General features: G+C 39.7%; 1 protein-coding gene across 2 annotated transcripts in view; it reads left to right on the top strand.

Moving 5' to 3' along the window:
• The window catches only part of LOC139379643 (prickle-like protein 1), a 65,255-nt gene that overhangs the window by 34,065 nt on the left and 13,747 nt on the right, over nt 1-17,443 (top strand). For both annotated transcript variants that reach the window (XM_071122455.1, XM_071122454.1), the window contains exon 2: nt 1,192-1,554. In XM_071122455.1, coding sequence (XP_070978556.1) covers nt 1,204-1,554 — 351 coding nt within the window. In that variant the 5' untranslated portion in view covers nt 1,192-1,203. The remainder of the gene's footprint in view (nt 1-1,191; nt 1,555-17,443) is intronic.

Genomic DNA, 17,443 nt, shown 5'->3' with positions numbered 1-17,443 from the left:
AATAGGGTGCCATTTGCGACGCGGGTAGAGGGAGGGCTCTGAAGTAGGTGAACACAGAGATAAGAGAGAAGAGAGACTGAAGTGATAAACATCTCTTGATGTAACCCGACACCTCCTCCTTATCAGGTCCTTTAAAAGGCTTTGAAAGGAACCTAAAATGGCTGAGATTCTGTGAAATAGTGATGTGTGTGCCTTAGACAATCACAGACACAAAGCCGTGTTATATGAGGAGATATCATGTCCTCCTACGGTGTGTACTGTGGTGTCGTCATGGACACCGGCCCCCTGTGCCCAATACAACCTCAACCTATGAACCAGCAGTGTTTCACTGTGATTGTGACCAGTACAACAGGTCTCTGAATGTACCGCTCTGTGTCAGTCCCACAAGCGTCCTGTCCTTGTCCCTGTCCTGTCCTTGTAAGCCACACACTAGGTATTAAATACATTTTTTACACACGCACAGCTTTGGATGTGCCCTGTACAAAAGGTCTCTGACTCAATGTACAGTTCAGTGTCATGTGATGTCAGGGGATTTAATCATGATTATAAGACCAGATCCATTTAACAGTCAGTCTGTACTCCACTAACCTGTCTAATATACTGCACAGTCTTAACTCTACAGTGAGGGCTGTGAGCATCCATCCAGCTCACTGTTAGACCCAGGCCTTCCAGCAGCGATGCTGAGTTGGAGGTATCTGTTACAGTGGTACTTCATGTAGGGATTCAACTCTAGGATTATATTGGCACACTGTACATGATATAGGCACACTACAACCTGTCATCTACTGTAACTACATTCTGCCATTCAGATACTGTTGTTTCTTTAGCTAGGCAAGTCAGTTAAGAACAGATTCTTATTTACAATGACGGCCTACCGGGGAACAGTGGGTTAACTGCCTTGTTCAGGGGCAGAATGACAGATTTTTACCTTGCCAGCTCGGTCCAGGAACCTTTCAGTTACTGGCCCAATGCTCTAACCACTAGGATCTAGGCTACCTGCCGCTCTGTTTCTATACGAGAGCAGACCAGTGTTTTCAGGAAAGCAGAAACAGACAACAACGTTTGATATAGAGATGTCCCTCCCGATATATAAAGTCTGAAAAACCACTGACTGAATGAGGAATTATTCTAAACGTTGAATTTGGGGGCATTTGATAACACTTCGTCTCCTTTTCTGTCTCCCTCGGGCAGCGCCCGCGTGTGATGAACCTGGAGCGGCCGGTGGGTGTCCGGGGCCTGGATATGGAGCAGCGGACGGGGGGTGTCCAGGGCCTGGATATGGAGCAGCGGACGGGGGGTGTCCGGGGCCTGGATATGGAGCAGCGGACGGGGGGTGTCCGGGGCCTGGATATGGAGCAGCGGACGGGGGGTGTCCGGGGCCTGGATATGGAGCAGCGGACGGGGGGTGTCCGGGGCCTGGATATGGAGCAGCGGACGGGGGGGAAGCTGGGGAAACTGACACTGGGCTTCCAGAGGAGCTCTACGTCAGACGATGACTCAGGTTGTGCCCTTGAGGAATACGCCTGGGTACCGCCTGGACTCAGACCTGAACAGGTGAGCAGCACGGCATCATCATCATCATCATCATATCCTCATTTGTCTGTTGAATAGTCAACCACAAGCTTCTCCAGTAACTACGGTCGCTAACAACGACCACCTCAGTGGCATCACATAAAGTCAGTAAATTAATGCATGTGTATATGTGTTTGGTGCCTCTGCTAAGTCAAGATGACGGTCAACAGCATCATCACCTTCAGTCAAATTAGATGGAGATACATGACTGTAACTATAACATGATGGAGATACATGACTGTAACTATAACATGATGGAGATACATGACTGTAACTATAACATGATGGAGATACATGACTGTAACTATAACATGATGGAGATACATGACTGTAACTATAACATGATGGAGATACATGACTGTAACTATAACATGATGGAGATACATGACTGTAACTATAACATGATGGAGATACATGACTGTAACTATAACATGATGGAGATATATGACTGTAAATATAACATGATGGAAATACATGACTGTAACTATAACATGATGGAGATATATGACTGTAACTATAACATGATGGAGATACATGACTGTAACTATAACCTGTAACTATAACATGATAGAGATACATGACTGTAACTATAACATGATGGAGATACATGACTGTAACTATAACATGATGGAGATATATGACTGTAACTATAACATGATGGAGATACATGACTGTAACTATAACCTGTAAATATAACATGATGGAGATATATGACTGTAACTATAACATGATGGAGATACATGACTGTAACTATAACATGATGGAGATATATGACTGTAACTATAACATGATGGAGATACATGACTGTAACTATAACCTGTAAATATAACATGATGGAGATATATGACTGTAACTATAACATGATGGAGATACATGACTGTAACTATAACATGATGGAGATATATGACTGTAAATATAACATGATGGAGATACATGACTGTAACTAAAACATGATGGAGATACATGACTGTAAATATAACATGATGGAGATACATGACTGTAACTATAACATGATGGAGATACATGACTGTAACTATAACATGATGGAGATACATGACTGTAACTATAACATGATGGAGATACATGACTGTAACTATAACATGATGGAGATACATGACTGTAACTATAACCTGTAAATATAACATGATGGAGATACATGACTGTAACTACAACATGATGGAGATACATGTCTGTAACTATAACATGATGGAGATACATGACTGTAACTATAACCTGTAAATATAACATGATGGAGATACATGACTGTAACTACAACATGATGGAGATACATGACTGTAACTACAACATGATGGAGATGCATGACTGTAACTACAACATGATGGAGATACATGACTGTAACTATAACATGATGGAGATACATGACTGTAACTATAACCTGTAAATATAACATGATGGAGATACATGACTGTAACTACAACATGATGGAGATACATGTCTGTAAATATAACATGATGGAGATACATGACTGTAACTATAACATGATGGAGATATATGACTGTAACTATAACATGATGGAGATACATGACTGTAAATATAACATGATGGAGATACATGACTGTAACTATAACATGATGGAGATATATGACTGTAACTATAACATGATGGAGATACATGACTGTAACTATAACATGATGGAGATACATGACTGTAACTATAACATGATGGAGATACATGACTGTAAATATAACATGATGGAGATACATGACTGTAACTATAACCTGTAACTATAACATGATGGAGATACATGACTGTAACTATAACCTGTAACTATAACATGATGGAGAAATATGACTGTAACTATAACATGATGGAGATACATGACTGTAAATATAACATGATGGAGATACATGACTGTAACTATAACATGATGGAGATACATGACTGTAACTATAACATGATGGAGATATATGACTGTAACTATAACCTGTAAATATAACATGATGGAGATACATGACTGTAACTATAACATGATGGAGATACATGACTGTAACTATAACATGATGGAGATATATGACTGTAAATATAACATGATGGAAATACATGACTGTAACTATAACATGATGGAGATATATGACTGTAACTATAACATGATGGAGATACATGACTGTAACTATAACATGATGGAGATATATGACTGTAACTATAACATGATGGAGATACATGACTGTAACTATAACCTGTAACTATAACATGATGGAGATACATGACTGTAACTACAACATGATAGAGATACATGACTGTAACTATAACATGATGGAGATACATGACTGTAACTATAACCTGTAACTATAACATGATAGAGATACATGACTGTAACTATAACATGATGGAGATATATGACTGTAACTATAACATGATGGAGATACATGACTGTAACTATAACCTGTAAATATAACATGATGGAGATATATGACTGTAACTATAACATGATGGAGATACATGACTGTAACTATAACATGATGGAGATATATGACTGTAAATATAACATGGAGATACATGACTGTAACTAAAACATGATGGAGATACATGACTGTAAATATAACATGATGGAGATACATGACTGTAACTATAACATGATGGAGATATATGACTGTAAATATAACCTGTAAATATAACATGATGGAGATACATGACTGTAACTATAACCTGTAAATATAACATGATGGAGATACATGACTGTAACTACAACCTGTAAATATAACATGATGGAGATACATGACTGTAACTATAACATGATGGAGATACATGACTGTAACTATAACCTGTAAATATAACATGATGGAGATACATGACTGTAACTACAACATGATGGAGATACATGTCTGTAACTATAACATGATGGAGATACATGACTGTAACTATAACCTGTAAATATAACATGATGGAGATATATGACTGTAACTACAACATGATGGAGATACATGACTGTAACTATAACATGATGGAGATACATGACTGTAAATATAACATGATGGAGATACATGACTGTAACTATAACCTGTAAATATAACATGATGGAGATATATGACTGTAACTATAACATGATGGAGATACATGACTGTAACTATAACATGATGGAGATACATGACTGTAACTATAACCTGTAAATATAACATGATGGAGATACATGACTGTAACTACAACATGATGGAGATACATGTCTGTAACTATAACATGATGGAGATACATGACTGTAACTATAACCTGTAAATATAACATGATGGAGATATATGACTGTAACTACAACATGATGGAGATACATGACTGTAACTATAACATGATGGAGATACATGACTGTAAATATAACATGATGGAGATACATGACTGTAACTATAACCTGTAAATATAACATGATGGAGATATATGACTGTAACTATAACATGATGGAGATACATGACTGTAAATATAACATGATGGAGATATATGACTGTAACTATAACATGATGGAGATATATGACTGTAACTATAACATGATGGAGATACATGACTGTAAATATAACATGATGGAGATACATGACTGTAACTATAACATGATGGAGATATATGACTGTAAATATAACATGATGGAGAAATATGACTGTAACTATAACATGATGGAGATACATGACTGTAACTATAACATGATGGAGATACATGACTGTAAATATAACATGATGGAGATACATGACTGTAACTATAACATGATGGAGATATATGACTGTAACTATAACATGATGGAGATACATGACTGTAAATATAACATGATGGAGATACATGACTGTAACTATAACATGATGGAGATACATGACTGTAACTATAACCTGTAACTATAACCTGTAACTATAACATGATGGAGATACATGACTGTAAATATAACATGATGGAGATACATGACTGTAAATATAACATGATGGAGATACATGACTGTAACTGTAACCTGTAACTATAACATGATGGAGATACATGACTGTAACAATAACCTGTAACTATAACATGATGGAGATACATGACTGTAACTACAACATGATGGAGATACATGACTGTAACTATAACATGATGGAGATACATGACTGTAACTATAACCTGTAACTATAACATGGAGATACATGACTGTAACTATAACATGATAGAGATACATGACTGTAACTATAACATGACGGAGATATATGACTGTAACTATAACCTGTAACTATAACATGATAGAGATACATGACTGTAACTATAACATGATGGAGATACATGACTGTAACTATAACATGATGGAGATATATGACTGTAACTATAACCTGTAACTATAACATGATGGAGATACATGACTGTAACTATAACATGATGGAGATATATGACTGTAACTATAACATGATGGAGATACATGACTGTAACTATAACCTGTAAATATAACATGATGGAGATATATGACTGTAACTATAACCTGTAAATATAACATGATGGAGATATATGACTGTAACTATAACCTGTAAATATAACATGATGGAGATACATGACTGTAACTATAACCTGTAAATATAACATGATGGAGATACATGACTGTAACTATAACATGATGGAGATACATGTCTGTAACTATAACATGATGGAGATACATGACTGTAACTATAACATGATGGAGATATATGACTGTAACTATAACATGATGGAGATACATGACTGTAACTATAACCTGTAAATATAACATGATGGAGATATATGACTGTAACTATAACCTGTAAATATAACATGATGGAGATACATGACTGTAACTATAACATGATGGAGATACATGTCTGTAACTATAACATGATGGAGATACATGACTGTAACTATAACAAGATGGAGATACATGACTGTAACTATAACATGATGGAGATACATGACTGTAACTATAACATGATGGAGATACATGACTGTAACTATAACATGATGGAGATGCATGACTGTAACTATAACATGATGGAGATACATGACTGTAACTATAACATGATGGAGAAATATGACTGTAAATATAACATGATGGAGATACATGACTGTAACTATAACATGATGGAGATACATGACTGTAAATATAACATGATGGAGATACATGACTGTAACTATAACATGATGGAGATACATGACTGTAACTATAACATGATGGAGATACATGACTGTAACTATAACATGATGGAGATACATGACTGTAACTATAACATGATGGAGATACATGACTGTAACTATAACATGATGGAGATACATGACTGTAACTATAACCTATAAATATAACATGATGGAGATACATGACTGTAACTATAACCTGTAAATATAACATGATGGAGATATATGACTGTAACTATAACCTGTAAATATAACATGATGGAGATACATGACTGTAACTATAACATGACGGAGATACATGACTGTAACTATAACATGATGGAGATACATGACTGTAACTATAACATGATGGAGATACATGACTGTAACTATAACATGATGGAGAAATATGACTGTAACTATAAGCTGTAACTATAACATGATAGAGATACATGACTGTAACTATAACATGATGGAGATACATGACTGTAACTATAACATGATGGAGATATATGACTGTAACTATAACATGATGGAGATACATGACTGTAACTATAACCTGTAAATATAACATGATGGAGATATATGACTGTAACTATAACATGATGGAGATACATGACTGTAACTATAACATGATGGAGATATATGACTGTAAATATAACATGATGGAGATACATGACTGTAACTAAAACATGATGGAGATACATGACTGTAAATATAACATGATGGAGATATATGACTGTAAATATAACATGATGGAGATACATGACTGTAACTATAACATGATGGAGATACATGACTGTAACTATAACATGATAGAGATACATGACTGTAACTATAACATGATGGAGATACATGACTGTAACTATAACCTATAAATATAACATGATGGAGATACATGACTGTAACTATAACCTGTAAATATAACATGATGGAGATATATGACTGTAACTATAACCTGTAAATATAACATGATGGAGATACATGACTGTAAATATAACCTGTAAATATAACATGATGGAGATACATGACTGTAACTATAACATGATGGAGATATATGACTGTAACTATAACATGATGGAGATACATGACTGTAAATATAACATGATGGAGATACATGACTGTAACTATAACATGATGGAGATATATGACTGTAACTATAACATGATGGAGATACATGACTAACTATAACATGATGGAGATACATGACTGTAACTATAACATGATGGAGATACATGACTGTAAATATAACATGATGGAGATACATGACTGTAACTATAACCTGTAACTATAACATGATGGAGATACATGACTGTAACTATAACCTGTAACTATAACATGATGGAGATATATGACTGTAAATATAACATGATGGAGATACATAACTGTAAATATAACATGATGGAGATACATGACTGTAACTATAACATGATGGAGATATATGACTGTAACTATAACCTGTAAATATAACATGATGGAGATATATGACTGTAACTATAACATGATAGAGATACATGACTGTAACTATAACATGATGGAGATATATGACTATAACTATAACCTGTAACTATAACATGATGGAGATACATGACTAACTATAACATGATGGAGATACATGACTGTAACTATAACATGATGGAGATACATGACTGTAACTATAACCTATAAATATAACATGATGGAGATACATGACTGTAACTATAACATGATGGAGATACATGACTGTAACTATAACATGATGGAGATACATGACTGTAACTATAACCTGTAAATATAACATGATGGAGATACATGACTGTAACTATAACATGATGGAGATACATGACTGTAACTATAACATGATGGAGATACATGACTGTAACTATAACCTGTAAATATAACATGATGGAGATACATGACTGTAACTATAACATGATGGAGATACATGACTGTAACTATAACATGATGGAGATACATGACTGTAAATATAACATGATGGAGATACATGACTGTACCTATAACATGATGGAGATACATGACTGTAAATATATCATGATGGAGATACATGACTGTAACTATAACATGATGGAGATATATGACTGTAACTATAACATGATGGAGATACATGACTGTAAATATAACATGATGGAGATACATGACTGTAACTATAACATGATGGAGATATATGACTGTAACTATAACATGATGGAGATACATGACTGTAACTATAACCTGTAAATATAACATGATGGAGATACATGACTGTAAATATAACCTGTAAATATAACCTTTAAATATAACATGATGGAGATACATGACTGTAACTATAACATGATGGAGATACATGACTGTAAATATAACATGATGGAGATACATGACTGTAACTATAACATGATGGAGATACATGACTGTAACTATAACATGATGGAGATACATGACTGTAACTATAACCTGTAAATATAACATGATGGAGATACATGACTGTAAATATAACCTGTAAATATAACCTGTAAATATAACATGATGGAGATACATGACTGTAACTATAACATGATGGAGATACATGACTGTAAATATAACATGATGGAGATACATGACTGTAACTATAACATGATGGAGATACATGACTGTAACTATAACATGATGGAGATACATGACTGTAACTATAACCTGTAACTATAACATAATGGAGATACATAATGATGGACAATAGATAATACTGTGCTGTCATCCATTGGATTGAGTTGGATGAGTCCAGAGTTTCGGCTCGAGGTGGAAACAGAACATCTGGTAGGGCTGGTGTGACACTGGGACGGGCATCTCTCTATCTCTATCTCTCAATTCAATTCAATTCAATTCAAGGGCTTTATTGGCATGGGAAACATGTGTTAACATTGCCAAAGCAAGTGAGGTAGACAACATACAAAGTGAATATATAAAGTGAAAAACAACAAAAATTAACAGTAAACATTACACATACAGAGGTTTCAAAACAGTAAAGACATTACAAATGTCATATTATATATATATACAGTGTTTTAACAATGTACAAATGGTTAAAGGACACAAGATAAAATAAATAAGCATAAATATGGGTTGTATTTACAATGGTGTGTGTTCTTCACTGGTTGCCCTTTTCTCGTGGCAACAGGTCACAAATCTTGCTGCTGTGATGGCACACTGTGGAATTTCACCCAGTAGATATGGGAGTTTTTCAAAATTGGATTTGTTTTCGAATTCTTTGTGGATCTGTGTAATCTGAGGGAAATATGTCTCTCTAATATGGTCATACATTGGGCAGGAGGTTAGGAAGTGCAGCTCAGTTTCCACCTCATTTTGTGGGCAGTGAGCACATAGCCTGTCTTCTCTTGAGAGCCATGTCTGCCTACGGCGGCCGGGTCAGTCACAATGGTCAGGTATTCTGCCGGTATTCTCATTCTCATTCTCTCTCTCTCTCTCTCTCTCTCTCTCTCTCTCTCTCTCTCTCTCTCTCTCTCTCTCTCTCTCTCTCTCTCTCTCTCTCTCTCTCTCTCTCTCTCTCTCTCTCTCTCTCTCTCTCTCTCTCTCTCTCTCTCTCTCTCTCTCTCTCTCTCTCTCTCTCTCTCTCTCTCTCTCTCTCTCTCTCTCTCTCTCTCTCTCTCTCTCTCTCTCTCTCTCTCTCTCTCTCTCTCTCTCTCTCTCAAATCCACTCCTAATGTTAACTGTTGGAGATCAGGAGGAATCAATCCACTCCTAATGTTAACTGTTGGAGATCAGGAGGAATCAGTCCACTCCTAATGTTAACTGTTGGAGATCAGGAGGAATCAGTCCACTCCTAATGTTAACTGTTGGAGATCAGGAGGAATCAGTCCGCTCCTAATGTTAACTGTTGGAGATCAGGAGGAATCAGTCCACTCCTAATGTTAACTGTTGGAGATCAGGAGGAATCAGTCCACTCCTAATGTTAACTGTTGGAGATCAGGAGGAATCAGTCCACTCCTAATGTTAACTGTTGGAGATCAGGAGGAATCAATCCACTCCTAATGTTAACTGTTGGAGATCAGGAGGAATCAATCCACTCCTAATGTTAACTGTTGGAGATCAGGAGGAATCAGTCCACTCCTAATGTTAACTGTTGGAGATCAGGAGGAATCAGTCCACTCCTAATGTTAACTGTTGGAGATCAGGAGGAATCAGTCCACTCCTAATGTTAACTGTTGGAGATCAGGAGGAATCAGTCCACTCCAAATGTTAACTGTTGCAGATCAGGAGGAATCAGTCCACTCCTAATGTTAACTGTTGGAGATCAGGAGGAATCAGTCCACTCCTAATGTTAACTGTTGGAGATCAGGAGGAATCAGTCCACTCCTAATGTTAACTGTTGCAGATCAGGAGGAATCAGTCCACTCCTAATGTTAACTGTTGGAGATCAGGAGGAATCAGTCCACTTCTAATGTTAACTGTTGCAGATCAGGAGGAATCAGTCCACTCCTAATGTTAACTGTTGGAGATCAGGAGGAATCAGTCCACTCCTAATGTTAACTGTTGGAGATCAGGAGGAATCAGTCCACTCCTAATGTTAACTGTTGGAGATCAGGAGGAATCAGTCCACTCCTAATGTTAACTGTTGCAGATCAGGAGGAATCAGTCCACTCCTAATGTTAACTGTTGGAGATCAGGAGGAATCAGTCCACTCCTAATGTTAACTGTTGCAGATCAGGAGGAATCAGTCCACTCCTAATGTTAACTGTTGGAGATCAGGAGGAATCAGTCCACTCCTAATGTTAACTGTTGGAGATCAGAAGGAATCAGTCCACTCCTAATGTTAACTGTTGGAGATCAGGAGGAATCAGTCCACTCCTAATGTTAACTGTTGGAGATCAGGAGGAATCAGTCCACTCCTAATGTTAACTGTTGCAGATCAGGAGGAATCAGTCCACTCCTAATGTTAACTGTTGGAGATCAGGAGGAATCAGTCCACTCCTAATGTTAACTGTTGCAGATCAGGAGGAATCAGTCCACTTCTAATGTTAACTGTTGGAGATCAGGAGGAATCAGTCCACTCCTAATGTTAACTGTTGGAGATCAGGAGGAATCAGTCCACTCCTAATGTTAACTGTTGGAGATCAGGAGGAATCAGTCCACTCCTAATGTTAACTGTTGGAGATCAGGAGGAATCAGTCCACTCCTAATGTTAACTGTTGGAGATCAGGAGGAATCAGTCCACTCCTAATGTTAACTGTTGGAGATCAGGAGGAATCAGTCCACTCCTAATGTTAACTGTTGGAGATCAGGAGGAATGCTGACATAAAAAGGGCTTTATAGATCCATTTGATTTGATTTGTAAATCCCCTTGGTGGTGAGATGTAGAGTCACACTATTTGTCAGTGTCACAAACTGTGGACATTACAGCACACAGAGAATAGCAGCAATAGGACTATTCTCCAACTCTACTGATGTCTCCTGACAGATTCTATATCTCTCTCTGCCCCCGATATTCTAACAACCCCTCACAGGCATAGAATTCCTGTGACACACACACAGAACCCCCTCCACACACACACACACACACACACACACACACACACACACACACACACACACACACACACACACACACACACACACACACACACACACACACACACACACACACACACACACACACACACACACACACACACACACACACACACACACACACACACACACACACACACACACACACACACACTGCCTTCCACTGAGATCTGACTGAACACAGAAGTGTGGCCATCCGAGACAAATCCTCAAACAAACTGCAGCCAGACTTCAGGCTTTAATGTTTAATGTCTGGAGTCTATAAATACAGACATACTGACATGCCATTCGCCCCTCCTGCAGAGTGCCTGTGATCTCCTGGAAATGTTCGTCTGGAGGAGCGGGGACAAAGTAGGATAGAGTCAACACCGATCTATACGATTTAAGACAAATAATAATCATGGTAACGCAGGTCGTCATGTCAATGTTTTTCAGTGTTTTCAATGACAGTTATGTTTCAGAGTGAGTGACAGTTATGTTTCAGAGTGAGTCTAGACTATACATCCCATGGTTTAGAGTTCTGTTTCAGAGTGAGTCAGTCTAGGTTATACATCCCATGGTTTAGAGTTCTGTTTCAGAGTGAGTCCCATGGTTTAGAGTTCTGTTTCAGAGTGAGTCAGTCTAGGGCGAGGCTATACATCCCATGGTTTAGAGTTCTGTTTCAGAGTGAGTCAGTCTAGGGCTAGACTATACATCCCATGGTTTAGAGTTCTGTTTCAGAGTGAGTCAGTCTAAGGCTAGGCTATACATCCCATGGTTTAGAGTTCTGTTTCAGAGTGAGTCAGTCTAGGGCTAGACTATACATCCCATGGTTTAGAGTTCTGTTTCAGAGTGAGTCAGTCTAGGGCTAGGCTATACATCCCATGGTTTAGAGTTCTGTTTCAGAGTGAGTCAGTCTAGGGCTAGGCTATACATCCCATGGTTTAGAGTTCAGTTTCAGAGTCAGTCTAGGGCTAGACTATACATCCCATGGTTTAGGGGTTCATAGTACTACCGTCCTATTACCTCTTGTTTTTGCTGGAATGTTGTTGAAATATATTTGTCTCAGTTGCTTCCCTCTATTTTCTCTGTTAAAACCAGTCGACTATTAAATCAAATCAAATCAAATTGTATTTGTCACATACACATGGTTAGCAGATGTTAATGCGATTGTAGCGAAATGCTTGTGCTTCTAGTTCCGACAATGCAGTAATAACCAACGAGTAATCTAACCAAACAATTCCATAACAACTACCTTATACACACAAGTGTAAAGGGATGAAGAATATGTACATAAAGATATATGAATGAGTGATGGTACAGAGCGGCATAGGAAAGATGCAGTAGATGGTATCGAGTACAGTGTATACATATGAGATGAGTAATGTAGGGTATGTAAACAAAGTGGCATAGTTTAAAGTGGCTAGTGATACATGTATTACATACAGATGGCAAGATGCAGTAGATGGTGTTTAAAGTGGCTAGTGATACATTTTTACATCAATTTCCATTATTAAAGTGGCTGGAGTTGAGTCAGTATGTTGGCAGCAGCCACTCAATGTTAGTAGTGGCTGTTTAACAGTCTGATGGCCTTGAGATAGAAGCTGTTTTTCAGTCTCTTGGACCCTGCTCTGATGCACCTGTACTGACCTCGCCTTCTGGATGATAGCGGGGTGAACAGGCAGTGGCTCGGGTGGTTGTTGTCCTTGATTATCTTTATGGCCTTCCTGGGACATCGGGTGGTGTAGGTGTCCTGGAGGGCAGGTAGTTTGCCCCCGGTGATGCGTTGTGCAGACCTCACTACCCTCTGGAGAGCCTTACGGTTGTGGGCAGAGCAGTTGCCGTACCAGGCGGTGATACAGCCCGACAGGATGCTCTCGATTATGCATCTGTAGAAGTTTGTGAGTGCTTTTGGTGACAAGCCAAATTTCTTCAGCCTCCTGAAGTTGAAGAGGCGCTGCTGAGCTTTCTTCACAACGCTGTCTGTGTGGGTGGACCAATTCAGTTTGTCCGTGATGTGTACGCCGAGGAACTTAAAACGTACTACCCTCTCCACTACTGTCCCGACGATGTGGATAGGGGGGTGCTCCCTCTGCTGTTTCCTGAAGTCCACGATCATCTCCTTTGTTTTGTTGACGTCGAGTGTGAGTTTATTTTCCTGACACCACACTACGAGGGCCCTCACCTCCTCCCAGATGTTGTTACCTACCCTCACCACCTGGGGGCGGCCCGTCAGGAAGTCCAGGACCCAGTTGCACAGGGCGGGGTCGAGATGACGAGTTTGGAGGGTACTATGGTGTTAAATGCTGAGCTGTAGTCAATGAACAGCATTCTCACGTAGGTATTCCTCTTGTCCAGATGGGTTAGGGCAGTGTGCAGTGTGGTTGCGATTGCATCGTCTGTGGACCTATTGGGGCGGTAAACAAATTGGAGTGGGTCTAGGGTGTCAGGTAGGGTGGAGGTGATATGGTCCTTGACTAGTCTCTCAAAGAACTTTATGATGACGGAAGTGAGTGCTACGGGCGGTAGTCGTTTAGCTTTCTTGGGAACAGGAACAATGGTGGACCTCTTGAAGCATGTGGGGACAGCAGACTGGGATAAGGATTGATTGAATATGTCCGTAAACACACCAGCCAGTTGGTCTGCGCATGCTCTGAGGACGCAGCTGGGGATGCCGTCTGGGCCTGCAGCCTTGCGAGGGTTAACACGTTTAAATGTTTTACTCACGTCGGCTGCAGTGAAGGAGATTCCGCAGGTTTTGGTACCGGGCCATGTCAGTGGCACTGTATTGTCCTCAAAGCGAGCAAAGAAGTTATTTAGTCTGTCTGGAAGCAAGACATCCTGGTCCGTGACGGGGCTGGTTTTCTTTTTGTAATCCGTGATTGACTGTAGACCCTGCCACATACCTCTTGTGTCTGAGCCATTGAATTGCAACTCTACTTTGTCTCTATACTGACACTTAGCTTGTTTGATTGCCTTGCGGAGGGAATAGCTACACTGTTTGTATTCGGTCATGTTTCCGGTCACCTTGCCCTGGTTAAAAGCAGTGGTTCGCGCTTTCAGTTTTGCGCGAATGCTGCCATCAATCCACGGTTTCTGGTTTGGGAATGTTTTAATAGTTGCTGTGGGTACGACATCGCCGATGCACTTTCTAATGAACTCGCTCACCAAATCAGCGTATTCGTCAATGTTGTTGTTGGACGCAATGTGGAACCTATATCCCAATCCACGTGATCGAAGCAGTCTTGAAACGTGGAATCAGATTGGTCGGACCAGCGTTGAACAGACCTGAGTGCGGGAGCTTAATGTTTTAGTTTCTGTCTCTAGGCTGGAAGCAACAAAATAGAGTCGTGGTCAGCTTTTCTGGAAGGAGGGCGAGGGAGGGCCTTATATGCGTCGCGGAAGTTAGAATAACAATGATCCAGGGTTTTACCAGCCCTGGTTGAACAATCGATATGCTGATAGAATTTAGGGAGTCTTGTTCTCAGATTAACCTTGTTAAAATCCCCAGCTACAATGAATTCAGCCTCAGGATATGTGGTTTCCAGTTTACATAGAGTCAAATAAAGTTTGTTCAGGGCCGTCGATGTGTCTGCTTCGGGGGGAATATATATGGCTGTGATTATAATCAAAGAGAATTCTCTTGGTAGATAATGCGGTCGACATTTGATTGTGAGGAATTCTAAGTCAGGTGAACAGAAGGACTTGAGTTCCTGTATGTTGTTATGATCACATCACATCTCGTTAATCATAAGGAATACCCATCCGCCCCTCTTCTTACCAGAAAGATGCTTGTTTCTGTCGGCGCGATGTGTGAAGAAACCAGCTGGCTGCATCGACTCCGATAGCGTCACTCGAGTGAGCCATGAAGCAAAGAACATTACAGTCTCTTATGTCTCTCTGGAGCGCTACCCTTGCTCGGATTTCATCAACCTTGTTGTCAAGAGACTGGACATTGGCGAGTAGTATGCTAGGGAGCGGTGCGCGATGTGGCCGTCTCCGGAGCCTGACCAGAAGACCGCTTCGTTTGCCCCTTTTACGGTGACGTTGTTTAGGTTCGCCGGCTGGGATCCGATCCATTGTCCTGGGTGGTGGGCAAAACACAGGATCCGCTTCGGGAAAGTCGTATTCCTGGTCGTAATGATGTTGAGTTGACGTTGCTCTTATCCTCCCGACTGTATGTAATGAAACCTAAGATTACCTGGCGTACCAATGTAAGAAATAACACGTAAAAAAACATTGTTTCCTAGGAACGCGAAGCGAGGCGGCCATCTCTGTCGGCGCCGGAAGTCTATTAAGTCCCAATGTGGCATCAACTATACATTCTTACAAAAAAAGGTTCCTAAACAGTTCTAAAGCTTCCCCCATGGGAGAACCCCTTTTGGTTCCAGGTAGGTTCCATCCTTAGAAGAAACTTTTACGGTTCCAGGTTGAACCTTTTTGAGTTCCATGTAGAAGAGGGTTCTACATGGAACTCAAAAGGGTTCTTCAAAGGATCATTCTACGGGGACAGCCGAAGGTGCTGTGTAGAACCTCAAAAAGTTCTAAGAGTGTACAAACTATTATAAATACATGTTCACATCCTGTTTCAGTTAGTGCAGTAACATGCAACCTCAGCAGATCGTTACTGTGGCCTGTTAGCCTGTGGGGCTAGAGTGGTTGAGAGTGTTTTATGCCTCCTTCCTAGTGATACTGACTGTGTGGCTGTAGCATCATTAACACTGGCTGCTTTCTTTACAGTTCAGCTCCGACTGCAAACAGGGCTGGCCTCTGACTCCAGGCTATGTGGCACTTTCCCAAAGCTCTCTCTCTCTCTTTCCCAAAAGCTCTTGTCTCTCTCTCTCTCTCTCGCACTCTTCCTTCTATCTCTCCCCCACCCTCTCATTAACCATGAGCACACATGGAAGTAATGAAGGTCTGAAATCAACAGGAGGCCTTCCAAGCCAAATACCTTGTTTTTGTAACCTTACTCCCCCCCACCCAGTCCCCCTTGTTTCCCAGCCCTTCACTCTCTACACCTCTAGAATGTGTGGAGGTAAAACAGGGTCTTCATATTCATAGATAGTCATGAACTCATGGTGGAGAGATGGAAACATTCATCAAGAAAAGGTAGTTGGTTGGTGGGATAACTATTGTAAAAATGGTCAATCAGTCAACGGAAGCACCAGTCTTGTATGAACTGTGACCTGAGTGATTTTCCACTGACTGACTGTGACTGACTGACTGACCCTGGCCTTTGTTGGCATACCATGGTGGATCTGGCCCGAACAAAGCTCTTTAAGCA

The sequence above is a fragment of the Oncorhynchus clarkii genome, chromosome 21 (genome assembly GCF_045791955.1).
Source record: "Oncorhynchus clarkii lewisi isolate Uvic-CL-2024 chromosome 21, UVic_Ocla_1.0, whole genome shotgun sequence".
Taxonomy (NCBI): Eukaryota; Metazoa; Chordata; class Actinopteri; order Salmoniformes; family Salmonidae; genus Oncorhynchus; species Oncorhynchus clarkii.
The sequence above is the reverse complement of the archived record's forward strand: the minus strand, read 5'-3'. Positions and strand labels throughout refer to the sequence as shown.